General features: G+C 35.2%; 3 protein-coding genes across 25 annotated transcripts in view; all 3 read left to right on the top strand.

Moving 5' to 3' along the window:
* LOC128229851 (cytosolic carboxypeptidase 2-like) overlaps positions 1–5,146 on the top strand; it is an 83,597-nt gene extending 78,451 nt beyond the window's left edge. For all 23 annotated transcript variants that reach the window (XM_052941719.1, XM_052941718.1, XM_052941725.1 and 20 more), the window contains 3 exons: positions 87–659; positions 1,374–1,422; positions 3,502–5,146. In XM_052941719.1, coding sequence (XP_052797679.1) covers positions 87–659; positions 1,374–1,422; positions 3,502–3,644 — 765 coding nt within the window. In that variant the 3' untranslated portion in view covers positions 3,645–5,146. The remainder of the gene's footprint in view (positions 1–86; positions 660–1,373; positions 1,423–3,501) is intronic.
* A 924-nt stretch (positions 5,147–6,070) lies between these two features.
* LOC128230899 (acetylcholine receptor subunit alpha-type acr-16-like) lies at positions 6,071–7,291 on the top strand. Its single transcript, XM_052943326.1, has one exon. It carries the CDS (start codon positions 6,071–6,073, stop codon positions 7,289–7,291), a length of 1,221 nt encoding a protein of 406 aa, XP_052799286.1.
* A 2,444-nt stretch (positions 7,292–9,735) lies between these two features.
* On the top strand, positions 9,736–15,255 carry LOC128232658 (uncharacterized). Its single transcript, XM_052946349.1, has 9 exons — positions 9,736–10,056; positions 11,112–11,254; positions 11,688–11,928; positions 12,227–12,335; positions 12,606–12,660; positions 13,299–13,449; positions 13,584–13,633; positions 13,942–14,122; positions 14,331–15,255. Exons 1-9 carry the CDS (start codon positions 9,741–9,743, stop codon positions 14,831–14,833), a joined length of 1,749 nt encoding a protein of 582 aa, XP_052802309.1. The 5' UTR covers positions 9,736–9,740; the 3' UTR covers positions 14,834–15,255.
* The last annotated feature ends 1,278 nt before the right edge of the window (positions 15,256–16,533 follow it).

The raw sequence follows: 16,533 nt of genomic DNA, 5'->3' as shown, positions 1-16,533 counted from the left end.
ATGTCACAAGTATATCATTACATTATCAGCCATCACAATGCTGTAGTTACTTGAAAAAGCTTTCAGCTTGCTTGCCTTTTTTTCAGTATGATGAGATGCTACACCACCAGCAGCAACAGCAGCAGCCACAGGGTAGTGCTGTCAACACTTCTCAAGGTCAGGCCAACCCCCGGCCAGTACCTGACCAAAACCCTAAACCTCCAGACCCCAGGGTCAGGGCTGATAAGAAAGAGACCATTAAAAAGGATGTGCCAAAGTCAGAACGGAGAGAACCAACAGTACTTAAGGGTGCTACAAAATCCATGACAAATTTGAATGGAAATGCTGTAAATGAGGGAGCAATGCTTAATAGTAAACTGGTCGATACTTACCATATCCCAGACTCCAACCACTCTCAGGGTCATAAACAAGACGGTTTCAGGGGAGGTAAACTAGAGACAGATTATGGACAGCCAAAACAAGTGAAAAATGGCATCAGCTATAGTTCAGCCACTGACCTGGCTCAGCCCCAGTTTTACCAGAATGAGCCGGTGACCAGGATGATACGCCAGGGAGTGAATGGTGTGCCTCGGAGTGCAAGTAGCAGCAGTAGTCGGGAGGAGAGTGAGCCTCGCAGTGTTAGCACCACTCTTGACAAGAATGACAGGGACAGAAATGAGGTAATCACCTGCTGCTTACACAAAACACAATGTAGCTTTCATTCATCATCTTCAATAATATTACAAAACTGTTTGCAAATAAATAATTTTGACAAGGTAATTTGTATTCTTCAACATTTGAAATATTTAACGATTTTAACAAAAATTAAATTATCAACTAAGTAAACAAATACAGAGGATAAAATATCTAAAATGTTGATTATTAATATGGTTCTCTATTATTTTGTATTGGCAAAAATTCATTCTATATTATTATTTTGTATTCCTAAATAGACATTCTCAATATTATTTTGTATTCCTAGATAGCCATTCTTTTGTATATAGGTTGACTACATTCTTATCCTAAATATACATTCTTTGGCTATTAAGGTTCTGACCAGATGATTTTTTGTATTCCTATTATATTTTCATATTCGGAGCTAATAGACTGAAATGTTCTATTGTCAGTAATATGAAAGAAGCCATTATGATTATTATGTTTACCTTTCATCATTAGCCGATATATATTTATGGGATAATTATCATGAGAGATTAAAAAGTTGTAATTTGAGTTATCTTTTGTTTTCTTTTGCCTATTCCATTAAAAGAACTATTAGTAGTTTCATTTGATTGCTTTATACAGGCTTTAGGCTTGAATTATCCATTAAAGGTCCATTAAAGGTCTAAAATATTTGTTAGTTATTTCCATTATTGATTATTGATTATCTCTTTCAGAATGTACAAAGGGTAAAGTCAGCTAAAAATAGCAGTCGACAGGTTGTAGGTAAGCGCTACTTCATTCAGTCAAAAGCCTTTCACAAGCGTCACCAGCCCGCTGTGAACATGTTGAAAATAGAGGGAGCCACGTGCACACCAGCTAACGCCAACTCCTCACAGCCTCTCGCCCCTTCTCCGGCACCGAGCCCGCGGCCACCTGGGCCAACCGTCCAGCATAACCCGCAGTTAGGTAGTAACGGTGGCCGGGCTCTCGGTGCATGTCGCCTCAGTCTCAGTGGGCTCGGTGGGCTGCAGTCGTTGCAAATAAAGAATGGTGGAGGCTTGTGAGTCACATGACTGCTGTGATGTGCCGTGACGTTTGACAGTGCTTTCACACTGACCATTAGTGTTGGCTCTTAATTGCAGTTCTAGTAGAATATCTTTTTAAAGCTAAATGGGATAGCTTTCAGTACTGATTGGGGTTGCTTAATGTTTTGAAATTTTTGGATTTGTGAACAAGCTAGTAATTTATGCAGATTTTATATAAAAGTTTCGCTTTTTGGTACATTTTCGCTTTCAGAGTTAAAGGTTGTTTTTGCTCATTAATGTTTTCTGCTGCTTTTGTTACATGTGTTCTTATATAAATAAGATATCACTTAATCATCATTGAAACAGTTTACTTTTTATTAAATTGAATATTTCCAAATGTTTTACAAGACAGGACAGAAAAGATACTTTCTTAAGCATACAAAAAATGTTTGTTTCAGGTTTACTGACCTACCCTATTTATTTTCCCTACCCTAAACTTTTTATTGCATTGAGAAATATTTTTTATCATTCATTTCTTTTTTTAGCTCTACTGGCCAAAGGCCAGAAGAGCTTATGCGATGGTAATGTGTACGTAGTATGTGCGTCCGTGCGTCTGTAAACAATTGCTTGTTAACACAATACAGTCTTCAGTTTTGATTGTTTCTCGATGAAACTTGTACAGTATCTAGATATCCATTAGAGCTGGGTTCCTTTCGAAAACCAGCCAGACTGCCAATGCATGCATAGATTATGGCCCTTGATAGTATAAAAAAATGCTATTGTGTAAACAAATGCTTGTGAACACGATACAGTCTTCAGTTTTGATTGTATCTTGATGAAACTTCTACAGTATTTAGATATCCATTAGAGCTCGGTTCCTTTCGAAAACCAAGTATGAAAAAATATGTTCGTCTGTAAACAATCTGAAACAGCTATGCAAATCCTTGCTATTTTGAACAAGGCTTTATTTAGTGGTCCACTACCATGGTTGTTCAAATTATGCCCCTTGGGTCAAAACTGGCACTGCCCTGGGTGTCACAATTTTCCTAGAGACTTATTTAAGAAATATTTTTAAAATCTTCTTGTTTCGAACCATAAGGCCCATACCTTTGATATTTATTGTAGAGCATCATATGATGACCATTTAGCAAAACATTTGAAATTATGCCCCTTGGGCAAAAGCTGGCCCCACCCCTTTTGACTTACATTTTTTAATTTTTAAAACTACAGCAATGAAATTTTGACCATGTATACAGTTTTGCAAACGAGCATCAATGTTGTCCTTGGATGTCCTTGACCAGAGTTCAGTTTTGAAAGCAAATATTTTTTACCCTCAGATTACCTTTACTTGGCACATATTAAAATAGTTCATGCAACTAATCTGCTTAACACTTTCTGTCCTCAGATGTTGAACGTGCAGCGTTTTCAGCTAACCCAAACACAAAAAGTGAACTATATATTTGTTGCCTATTCCTCAAACGTACATGCTCTGGATTGAAAATGACTACAAGAGCCATGCCAGTAGAGCATAGACCCGCTTGGGCCTCTTGTTTCTTTTAAAACATGAAAATGAAGTGTTGATGGCTTTTAACCAGTAATGCTAAAGCTGTTCTAGCATATAATTTTTAGGTTTCGGTAACAAAACCTGGAACAAATGTATTATTTTTTTACACCTTTATCAAATATGCAAATGTAGGCAGCAATTTAATTATAATGGTTTTATCAATATAACATGATAGTATGTGCAGCGTAGTTTGCCATGTATTTTTTAATAGATTATAAATAAATATAGAATTAAAACAGTAACAGTAAACTTTTAATACCTTCATATTTTCAGAAACCATTCCAACAAAAATCTCACTAATGATAACACACGACCATGATGACAGATCTTTCGCGGGGAACCAGTTTCTGCCTCTCACCCGCACGTTACGAGGGCCGTTCAACAAGTCTGCCAACCTGCCTTCAAAAAGGAAATAAAGTTGGCCGTCATTAACATTATGTGATAGTGCTTCATTTTCTCAAAGTTGGAGGCTCATTCTCACAATTCAACATTAGGTATAACACATTTTAGCTATTGAAGTGAAGCCAACATGCCAGTGTGGTGTTTTTATGTTGTATTTAAACAATTAATGAACTACTCCAGTTGATAACTGCTAAATACATCTGTGATATATGTCTTAATTCATTCCATTTAAGCTCATTTTTAAATTAATGATAGTACCTTTAAAGTTCTTTTAAACTTTCTTTGACCTCTGGGAAACCCTGACAGTCATACATTTATGCAGAAACTGTTTTTCATCAATCAATTAAAATACAAAATGTATGCTGCCAGTGATCTAGTGCATTTCAATGATGCTCATAGTTATTTTTTATAAAATGTTTTTTTAACATGTGATGTTATTTGGTTGTTCTTTTATCATCCAGTATGTAGTTGTATTAGTTTTTTTAAATGTATAAAACTGTGATATCATTATTTTGTTACCTACATGTAAACGTACATTATGTATGCTGTTTCCGTCCAAGTTACTTATTTGTTTTTTATACAATATGTCATAGAAATCTTGTCCTAGCTGAAACTGAAGATGGATGATCACTTACACACTTTTGAGCATTACATAGTAATGTTATTGGCATTCAACATTTTCCATGTACTGCTCAGATTCTGTAAATATCTATTTTATTTTTCTGACTGCAGGAAAGAATATAGGAAGAGCTGTCATGTAATTTTTAAAAAGAAAACCTTTAACATACATTTTTAACAAGATACTTTCAAAAAGTCTGGGACATTGTTCATGCCTGTTAAGTCAGCAGACCCAAGCATTACAAGTTTGCTTGTATTTTGTAAATTGTTCTCAATAAGTGGAATGACATGCTCCTGTTGAAGGGTAGAAGGTAAGGTGCTCAATGCACAAACAAGCTTGTCATTACATCCAGTCATAGGTACCTGTACTAACTTTAAATGTTGAAACCTGGTGACCCCATGTAATTTGGGTACCATTATTAGGGTATCATGAATTAATTACAAAAATAGTGCAGTTAAATTTTTAGTCTTTATTTAAATTAAAAATGGGTCTATTTTGCATTCTTTAAAGCCGCCCCCCCCCCAAAAAAAAAAATCAATAAATAAAAATATTGTGTTTCAAATATATTTTTAGCTATAATTTATACAAAAAAAATGATTCATATATGTCATTCAATAAAACCAAAATAGTATGAGGTCTCCAGGCTGCAAACATTCACATTCTTTTACTTTGGATACTTAATGAATTGGATGCAGTATGAAATATTCAACAACAGTACTGGAGTTGTTTCAATGGTTTTAACAATACTCTATTGTGGGATTAATTTAAAGGACATGTAGTTTGAATGCCATTTTAATTTGTTCATCAATTATAATATTTAATATAATTATTTTGTTGTTTGTTTATGTTTAACATAACTATATTAAATATGAAAATTAAAATAAATTCTAAAGCTGTTTTGCTTTCGTTCTTTATGGAGCCTTCCAAGTGTCCATATTAATTAGAGGGGGTATGATGTCAAAGATATGGTCACCTCTTGCAAAATATCGTAAAATTCCTGAATGAATGAAGCTGCTGCTGCTGCTGCTAAACTTTAAGCCATTTCTAAAATCTCACTAGAAATTTAATTCTGTAAACATCCCTTAAAATACATTTGACATGTTAACATCTACTTTAACCACTTTAAAAGTTCAATTAAAATATATGTTGCGGAGACTCAAGAACCAGATGTGGTATTGTTTGGTAGCACGCATTGTATATGGCAGGTAAGAAACACATAAGATGATGAAGCGTAAACATTGATGAATCGACACTCACCGCATTGGTAAAGTCAGCGAAACCATAGAAGCTTTTAAGTCCTGGTAAAACCGTCCATTAGCATATAAATTAGAATGTGCCTTATCATTGATCGGAGTCTATTGACAGATTGATAAAGAGAACTTGAAATAAATCACTGTTCTTTGTAAATTAATGAATAACAATTCGAAATATCAGGGTTTTTTTGTTCTCCATTTAATTAATAGCATTCCATTAGTATAATCACAATTCCATTTGTTCTACAAATACAAAGTAGGTCCATTTAGCCCCCATAGCCATAGCCTTTAGTGCTCACAAAGACAAACAGAGGATATATATCCACAATTTAACATCGGATGATGTGCCTGGACAATTCCATGCAGGTGATCATGTGGATTGCAGTTGTATCAATAAGTCGAGTTTCCTGGCTTATAACATTTGGGGTGGTCAGTGATGGCAGGTGTAATTGAATTATTCACACCATGCAGTTATTCGTTTAAGTATTTCTTGTCTACTAATCGACCATCAAGTTCGAGTCTATACACGTGTTTGACATTTGTGGTATGAACTGCAACAAGTTATACAATGGAAATCAAACTGGTTATAAGCATTCTTATTCTAGTTTCAAGAGTGAATTCGCTCATGGAAAAAGACCTGCATGACAAGTTGTTCAAAACTTACAATAAAAATGTTATACCGGCTGAAAACAGCTCCGTGCCTGTTAATGTTCAACTTGGAATGACCGTTCGGTTCATTGACGACCTTAATGAAAAAATGCAGACAATTTCCATTTCACATTATCTGACTTTGACGTGGAAAGATGCTTTCCTTAAATGGGACCCTGAAAAGTTTGACAACGCGACCAGTATCAATGTCGAGGCAGTGGCCATTTGGAGGCCGGACATTGTGTTGGATTTGTCGCTCGGGGAATCCAATGACTTAATAGGAAAGGAAGGTAATGTAATAATATATCACACTGGGAAAGTAACGATGTGGCCACACGGAATAATGAAGGTTCCTTGTAAAATGGACCTAACTAGATTTCCATTTGACGAGCAGTCTTGTTCGCTGGAGTTCTACTCCTGGTCGTATTGGATGGATAAACTAAACCTTACATCGATGTTTCCCGAGCCACACATAGAAAAAAACATACTCAGTGCCGACTGGGAACTCGTAAATGGAACGGTCGAGCAAATAAATGGGGTTTTTGAGGAGGATGTTTGGTGTAAAGTGCGGATTAACCTCCACTTACGCAGAAAGTGGTTGTTTGCCTTTCTCAACACAGTCGTGCCAATCTTGTGCATAGCTATGCTAAACATGTTATGTTTTGTCCTTCCTTGCGAGTCCGGAGAACGCTTGACGATGACTATGTCCCTGTTTCTCTCACTGGCCGTTTACATGACCATATTTTCCAGCACCATGCCTGAGACATCGGACCAAGCGCCCGTCTTGGGAATGTACGTCGCCATGCAACTTCTTGGCAGCGCCATTACAATCGCAGAAACTGTCTTCTCGCTGTACTTTTATTTCAAAAGTGGAAAAGTTTACGTAAACCAAGCTCTGATTGGTTTCGTAAGATGTCAGGGTGTTGTAAAAATCACGAGCGGTGAATCGGATGAAAGTACCACTAGTATTGTAAGCAGAAATACAGAAACTACACAAACACGGCACGGCGATGGGTTTCCAGTGTACCAAACAGTCAGTGGAACAGACATTTCTCATGCCATTGACAGATTCTTTGTAATCGTGTTCGCATTGTGGAATGTTTCTCTAATGGCAGTGTTGTTTGCACATTTCTTCAAGTAGTCTAGTTTTGGAGTAAAAGGAAGTTCGTGTATTAAATGTATCAACATTTTTACCAATTCACCAATTATTTCACGCATAAATAACAATGTCTTTTACTCTGGAACATAACCAAATGCGGGCATTTAAGGAAGGGGGTATTTACAAAACAAATATTCAAATATTGAGACCAAAATTAATGATGTACATGTATAACCTTAATTAATATATCAGCAAAACAAATTTTACAGAATCGACTAACCAAATGGACGAAGGACTTGATAAAATACGTTCTGGCCACTTTGGTTTTCAATTGAATAAATGCAATTTTACATACTTAATTCGGAAGGAGTTATTTAACGCGTGTTTATTGATTACAAACGCTGTACTGACAAAAAGGAGACTTTCTATTGAAAAAGTGGTTGCCACAGAGTGATTAAAGCGTCAACAGTATATGTATGCCTCCATACGGCCATGTGTACGGTTTAATATACTAGTCACGTGCCGTACCTTAACGTAGTAATTTGTATCAGTCATACAAACACTTAATAAGAACGTATTTAAGACTTATCCACATATTGCAAGTTTCTCCACCTTTTGGACATACATTAAAGTTGTGACGTGACTTTGGTCCAACTTTATTGAAACTTATTCATCCGTAGGTTAACGTACTAAAACGTAGGTATCCGTACTGAAACGTACTGGTCTATGCGTATTGATCCTTGGTTGAACGTAGTTCACCGCAGACCCGTACATGCGATTGGCATTTAAGTTGCCAGCCGCAGTAAAACGATGTTCAACATAGTATATACGCCGTACCTGTCTGCGTCCTGTAGTTTTTTGCTTCCCGTTTCTTACCATTTGCGTGTGTTTGACTGTACCATTATGCATAGTATTCCGTATCTGCTTTTTAAATAATGGAGCCCATATCCCCCTCTGCTGTTCATGATTTTCGTGAAAAATTTAATGGACACTATTTGACACAATGTATGCTTTTAGAAAAGGGGCGCCAAGTATTGAAATTATAAGTTTTATTCATACGGTTCAAGACGAGGAGTTAATCCATCGAAGTATTTGGAAAGTTTTTTTTTAACAAATGTATCAGACGGCTGAACATAGCTATTTCACTGGTTCTTTTGCATTTAATAGACTGTTTTCAATTTTGGTAAAGTTGAGATGCTTGTTTCCCTAAAAAATCAAACATTTTATAACCCGTTTCCTCAAGTTTACTCGTTGGTATTGAAGTATTTTGAACATATGACTGAAATAGACTTGACACGTTTTCTTTAAAGGCTAATTTTCCTTATACCGCTTTAGAGGATCATGTTATTAATGACATGCTTAAATATCTTAATTCATATTTTAAAAGGCCAATTTTAGAGTTCGCTGAACGAAAATCTCAACGTAATATCGCTATGTACAGCGGTTTTGGTATTAGCTTCCAAATATTTCCATTGATTTGTTTGGTTGTGCTGGTCAAAATATTTCATTCTGTACGACACTACATACTTCTTGGCTGAAACACATCTCTTTGGTTCACGTTACTTTCGGTATTTGTGAAAGATTCACATGATAATGCACGTAAGGGGATCAAACGCAGTGCTTAGAAACACGAAAATGAGCAGTTTGGGTAAGCAGCCAAAATACATTATAGCTATTTGTTACGTAGCTTTTGATGTATGTCGAATGCGATGTAGATGGTGGGTCGTGAGGGGGAGGCGTATGCTGGGGGCGGGCAAAGTGATTTGATGGGAATGGACTCCTGCTTTGGTGTCATTTGACCTGTACAAAATTTAGTGACAATTAACCTAAAATATTTATTTTTTTCTTCAGATGTATCCAAGGGGTCACTCCTACCAACTATCTAGCATAATATAACTATAAAATACTACAGTTTAACAATGTTAGAAAATCCCGAAAATGCCTCATAGAATTACTGCCGTTTAACAATGTCAGAAAATCTCGAAATGCCTAAATAGATGGCAATGGAGTTAATTCCCATCAACTCATTGTGGGGTGGGTACACCAGACTCCCATCTACATTAACTACTTACAGTATCAAATTGCTATTCTAATTTACAGTACGTGTTTATAGTGATAATTGCATAGGCATTGTATCTACCTAGACATTTTTTCTAAGAGTAAGATAATGTTTTGACAATGTTGCTATTATTTTTATTGAAACATAATGTAATCTAAACTGTTATTGTACCTACGAAATAAAGTGAATTTGCCTCAAACTTGTTTGAAATTGATTACATACAGGGCTTCCACTCTCATCTTGCCATCTTAATTCAATTGCCTAATACACTACCACATTTGTGACATTTCACTTGCAAGTTTGCATAGTTGCCAGTTGGGGCCAGAATTTTAAATGGTCCCGCGTTTTAAACTTTTAAAATCAAGCGTTTCGTATGATGCAGACTAGCACGCGCATTTTCGCTACGTGCAGACGATGAAAACAAAAAGTCAAATGATGAACAAGTTGCTAGAATCAAATTCTGGTGTTCTTTATTCTTGTTCGAATCCGCCGAAATTTGTTCAAAGTAAAACAGCCCAAACGAACTATGGAGAACCTTCAGACAATGGTGAACGTCTCTGTACAGTGCCAAGTGGCAGTATTCGAAGTCCTAAAGAATGCCAAGGAAAGCCATTTCATTTCATAGATTGTCAAGCAAATGGAATATTTAGAAAGAAGTTGTACAGGAAAAGGTTGTATGAATGGGCAACAATGGGGATTGAACATCGTCAAATCAAAACAGGGAGAGAAGTCAGCTCGAAAATGCCAGGTAGCTTAACGTTAATAAGATAAGGCTATTGACCAAGGGGAGTATTATACGCCTATGTCTTAAACTAAAGTAATATATATTTATAATTATATACAAATATGCAGATTTCATTGACAGTTTTTTTAAATTGCCTGGTTTGCCATTGTTTTAGTCAATGGCCTTCCACTGTGCAAAAGTGGGTGGGGAAGGTCAACAATTAAAATGTTTCAACTGAAGTTCATGTTTTATTTAGTTGAAGAACAATCTTTTTCAGGAGTTGAACATACATTCTTTGCAACATGTTTTGGGGTAATAAGGAGTTGAGTAAGTTTTACGAAAGATGAGTATCAGAATTTTGGATAAAAAATGCATTTGCATGTTTTCAAAGAAAAACATCTGTTTACAATATGAATGTGTATTTTTTTGGGTTAAAGTGCTCTAGACTACCCAATTCATAATGTCTTGTGGTTTCTTGATGAAATACTTTTAAGTAAGAAAAATATTCAGGAAAATAATGCAAAATAGTGGATTAAATTCATTTTTATGTTTCATAATTGCAAATACCATTCTTTTTAATAGTAGCGGCAATTGCCACAAAGCCTCAAAACATTGTTGGTCTTGAATATTTTGACCAAAACAAAGATATCTATTTTGTATAAAAACATCTCTGTAAAAAATGTAAATGCTTTTTAATTGAACATCTGATTAAAGCATTTTTTCATAAAATTTGCTTAAAAATATCTCTTAATTACAGAAACAGGTTTATATATCACTCTTGCTAAATATTGAACCTCAAAACTGATTTGTTTTTTGTTTTTTCCAAACTAGGTATTGCACTGTGGAAGGGCCTAAATAAAAGAAGTATAATTCATGATTTAAAAAAATGTTTTGAGTCTATTAAAGCTGCACTCTCACAGATTGAACGTTTTGACAACTTTTCATTTTATTTTTTGTCTTGGAACGAGCAAATTTTTGCTTAAATATCTGCAAACCAGTCTAAAAAGACTGCTGACAAAATATCAGATCGCAGATACCAAAAGTCAAGTATACAATTAATTATCTTTATTTTATTCCAGAAAATAAGACGAATGTGACTTCTAATAGTTTAAAGTCTCGTTATATTGAAGAGGCATTGGAAGCAATTGAATTAAGATGTACTAGCAGAAAGAATAGCATTAGGGCAAAAATTCTACTGAGAAAAGAACATCTTTTGACAAAGGTAGGCCAGGTATTTTATGTAGTGCTTTAGAGTAAGGAGGGTCTTAGGACATAACATTTTTTTAACTAGGATGAGAAACAGGAATAATGAACCACACATGAGTGAATAAGATTAATTCAATGTCACAACTAAAAAGGAGTTTGACACCCTGGTAATATATAATTCACAACTAGAAGACTGGGTGTCTAAAGATCTGCCGTACAAGTTACAAGATTGCCACATGACGTCTGGACATCTTATCATTGGATAGGAATACCGTTAAGCTTTATATGTGTATGGTCCAGCTTGCTGAATTTGCCTAGGGATAATTCAGTTCAAACATCAGATCCATTAAATATTTAATGATAACATAAAACTTGATTTGAATCAATATCTTGATGTTCATGCTTTATGCTCTAATAAACTATTCATACTAATTTATATGACCTTTTAGGAAGAGGAGCAAGATATCCATACTAAAGCTGACTTGTTTGCAATCACCACAGTTCCTGATCCTAGATTCTTTGTTCTGCCAAAAGATGACCCTTTCCCTCTTCCAACTCTGGAGTCACAGAAACAGACATGTCTTTCACCATCAAGGAAAAAGCGCAGGCGGAATTATGGAAACACAGACTGCTACGTTTACTTCCATAATCACGATGACGTCTTTGATAACACAAAAATGCTACCCCTAAGTTTGTGAATACATATTACAAGCATTTTCAGCAAATAACTGATTGTGTTATTGATAAAAATGTATTTAAGATATATATATATATAATGCAGATAGCATATATTAATGCATTTTGAGTTTATGAGTAGTCTGAGTAATAATGGTCTGTTTTACTTTTGTAGAGATTCAAACTTCAACTTAGGACTTTTATGCCTTCTAAATCTTAAAACATTTCACTCAGGATAAAGGATAAAAAGAAAATTAAGATTACAGTTTATCGTCCAATATAATAGATATGTAAGACAAAGATATTTTTTCAGGCACCAGGCTTATAAAGCCTCCAACAAAGCTTGTGGAGCTTGTGGCTCAGGCAGTCACCTCTAGTCCAGATGGGCTGTTGCAAGTACAGCAAATATACACATTTCTACAGTATGTACATGTACAAGAATATTGTCTCATTACTGTTTTACAAGAAAGGAATTAAGCTTATATTTAAATACTGTTGTGCTCTCAAGTTTGAAAGTACAAGAGATATAAAAGAAATAATGCAATTTAAAAAAAATGTCCATACTGTAAATCCGTTATCTTTTAACTTTCAATTATAAAAAGCTTCAGAAGTTAATATCAGATTTTTTTTTCCAACTTTATAAAAATATGTACAATTAAATCCATCGGTCACTCTTTGTTCTTTTTTTACAGAAACAAGTATCCCTTCTTCAGATACATGGACAAAATTGCTGTGAACAGTTGGAGGGTAAGAATTAAAATATCTAATGTCATTTTTTTTTTAAATCTGAATTAAGTAATTGTGCATATCACACCTGAACATATAGTGCTTTGCATTTTGATGATTATTACATGTATAACCTTCCAAGTTCACGCTCAGACTAGTCATTTCTCAGAGTTGTGAGGACCTCAGTTATTAAATTATAGCTAAACCAAATTGCCAGAAGATAAAAGCATCATATAAGTTTGATTTTACATAATATATTTTATAAATATGACTAACATTGGTTAGTAGGTTTTAAATTAAGGGACAAAGAATGAGAGGACTTGGAACATGTTTTCCCATGTGACAAACATTATAGATGCTTAAATGTGGTGCGGGTGGTTCAGGGGCTATCTCTCAAGATTAATTTTAACTTCAAGTTAAAATGTTTGAATATCAGTTTACTGTATTGTATTGAATCTGTATCAAAGAAAAATCTGAATCTATGAAATCTGTTCACTGACTTTTTTACACTAGAATATCAACTATGTGATGATTCTTATAAACCATTTAAACTTAGTTCAGTGGGGTTAATGAAAGGTGTGGTTTGTTTTATATTTAGTAGTTTATTTTGAGCAATTATTATTTTTCAAAATGAAAATACCTTAAAATATTAATTACAGAGTTCCATTAGACATGCTCTTTACCAGAAGTGGTTCCGAAAAATCCGCTTTGATGTCAGCTACATCAGCAGTAAAGGATGCTACTGGGCCATCAACAAGAAACATAATCCAAGGGAATGGAATCTTCCAGAAACTGCATTTGAAGACTCTGGTTAGTTTATTTTCTGAGGTTTTATTAGAACAAAGATAATACAGTAATACAGTTTAATAGTATGTATGTTACACAGTTAGCTGACTACATTTTATTGAATTGGTATTTAAAAAAATGTGGCTTTTATTTTCCAGCATCTGAATATAGGGATTATATAGAATACAGGGATCTTATGGAACTAGAGGTAAACATTGTCTTTATCAATATAAACTGTAGTGTCCATGCAACAAGGTATCAAGCAATACTACCTAACGGCATTACTTTTTTGTATTGATTTGTCGATTGTTTTAAATAATTATTTCACAATTTTAATGCTTCCTTTCGACTGGGAATAGGATTGTTATTGGTTCCAGCTTTCGAGTACCTTTTTTGTGTTTCAAGAGACAATGAATAATTTCAAAGTGATTGAACATTAAGCAACTGATTTTCATGGAAATTTGATATCAAATTAATTTCAGTAAAGAAAAATATCGTAATTTCCTTATGTGTCAGGAGAACCCAATTTACCAGTATGCTGATGAAGGTTGCGAGGAAATAAGACTGGGGGACCTAAATATGGAGTTGTGGAGCCCAGCAGACTCCTGTGTGAACTCGCAGGCTGAAATCCATGTACCGTCCCCTGTCAGAGAGCCTGACCCGATCCTAGCCACCTGTGCTACTGACTGGAACAATGGTAATTTTCATTTTTGTATGTTGATTGTTCATGTTTTCCAAATTTTGTCGTTCTTCGTCTGAAGTACCAGATGCAGCATTTGGGTCAAATGATTTTTATGAAGTCTTCATATAAATTATTCCAGTGCTTTGCAATTCTTTTTGCATAGATCAATATACCTAATATTTTTTTAAGTCTTCAGATTTTGACTGTTATTTTACCGTTTCAGAGTTGTGTTTGTCAAGTGGTGAGTCAGGATGCTGTTCAATGTCCCCTCTAGTCTTGTCTTCTGATAGCTGCTCTATTCCATCCCAGATTCTGTCACAATCTTCAGACATTGACTCAGGTGATGATGAACCAGTAGATGAAACACAAAGATTCACAATGAAAGAAAACACAAGAACAAATCATAGCTCTAGTTCTTCACCATTTGTTAACTGGACACCAAACTGGGAAGATTATGGTTCATATATTCTTTCCCCACAGAACGTAACGACCCAGAAGTACCTACTGGATCTGTCATGTGGACAGATAGACAAACAACAGGTTGTTGCAACTTCATCTGAACATGAGGAGACCGTGCTTTCAGAATTACCAGCAGGGTCTGACTTGGACCAGTCAGTGGACTGCATGCATTTTGCCACTGACAGTGGTGATGGTAAATGCAGTGAGTTTCAGGTACTTGCTGAATATTCTGAGAGTGATGAAAACACAACCAAAATCTTGTGGTAAAAAGGTGGTTGTGAGTTACCAGTGATGGGGTTAACATCAGAAGGAACGAAGTAATATTAAATTATGGACGCCAAACCAAGTTTTGTAAATTACTTAAGACAATAAGCGTTTAAACGAATTGCAGAAACTGAAATAAATGCATGATCTTACACAAGTGTAATTTTCTGACTTGAATTTTTGTTTGTACATATTGGCTACTTGCATGTATTTATTAATCATGAAAAATAAATATTAAACTTAACTTTTATGTTGCTCATGTTTCAAAGTGTCGCATGAATTTATTTCTGGAATCTATAAAACACATTTTTATCATAATGAAGAAGAATGCAGCTTGGCAGAGAATCATACCATGATAAGGAAAAACAACAAAGGCAATTTAAGAGCCAGACCAATTAAATGGTTGGTTATCAAACTTATGAGGTTTTAAGTAAATACACAGTGATGAATATGGCATTTTTCCAAAGGATAGACAATTTATGGGCCATGACTTCGGAGTATTTGTCTGGTTATTAAACTCTTTGAGACTGGAAAATTGTTGTTAAATTTTGAAAAGATGTTAAAACAGAAATTCATGTGTCATAACTTGGGAGAGTTGAGTGATTGAGTTTGTTATTAATGTCCTCCAAAATATTACATGGTAACAGATTGTAAACAAGTTTGGTTATCACATGCAATACAAGTTTGCTAAAAGCGAATTTTAAGTCAATATGGATTTTTTTAGTTAATTCGAGGCTCTCAACTCTGGCTGTTTCTCCATCTTATTAGAAATATATAACACATATAACCAGTTTTGGTCAAGATCGGATTAGAATTTCTTAAGTATGAAAGTTGACAAATTGTAACTGCAGACCAGCTCCCTTAGGTTACCACAGGTTTATCTTGTATTTCATAAAAAACAAATTGACATTTATTACAATTATTAATCATGAATGATGACCTAACTAAACAAGACATGTTTGTCAAACATTAACACCTTTGGTCTGATGGCCCCTAAATCATCTACTGGTCAGCCCCAACCTTCATGTCAAGATTGAGGTCCAGGAATTGTTGAGATTGTGTTCAAGGTCACTGTGACCTTGACCTTTCATCTGATGACCCCTAAAATCAAAAGCAGTCATCTACTGGTCATGCCCAATTCCAAGTAAAGTTTGAGGGCCATGGGTGCAGGCATTGTAGAGTTATCACTCTGACAACCTTTAAGCATTCAAGGTCACTGTGACTTTGACCCCTTAAATAAATAGGGGTCATCAACTGGTCAGGCCCAGCCTCCATGTCAAGTTTGATGACCATAGGTCTAGGCATTGTTAAGTTTTCAATCAAGCAAGCTTTTACCATTAAAGGTCACTGTTATCTTGACCTTTGACCCAATGACCCTTGGCTAAAATCAATAGGGGTCATCTAATGGTCAGGCCAAACCTCCAAGTCAAGTTTGAGGGCCATGGGTGCAGGGTTTGTCGAGTAATCACTCGGACAACCTTTTAGCATTCAAGATCACTGTGACTTTCACCTGATGACCCCTGAAATCAATATGATGACCATATGTCCAGGAATTGTAGAGTTATAACTCAGACAAGCTTTGGTCTACCAACAGACCGACCGACATGTGCAAAGCAATTTACCCCTCTGCTTCGAATAACCAGTATTCATTTACTCTACATGGTTCATGTTCCTCATTTTAATCCACTTGTGCATCACCATGC

The sequence above is a fragment of the Mya arenaria genome, chromosome 4 (assembly GCF_026914265.1).
Source record: "Mya arenaria isolate MELC-2E11 chromosome 4, ASM2691426v1".
NCBI lineage: Eukaryota > Metazoa > Mollusca > Bivalvia > Myida > Myidae > Mya > Mya arenaria.
Note: the sequence above shows the minus strand (reverse complement) of the source record. Positions and strands in the feature narration are given on the sequence as shown.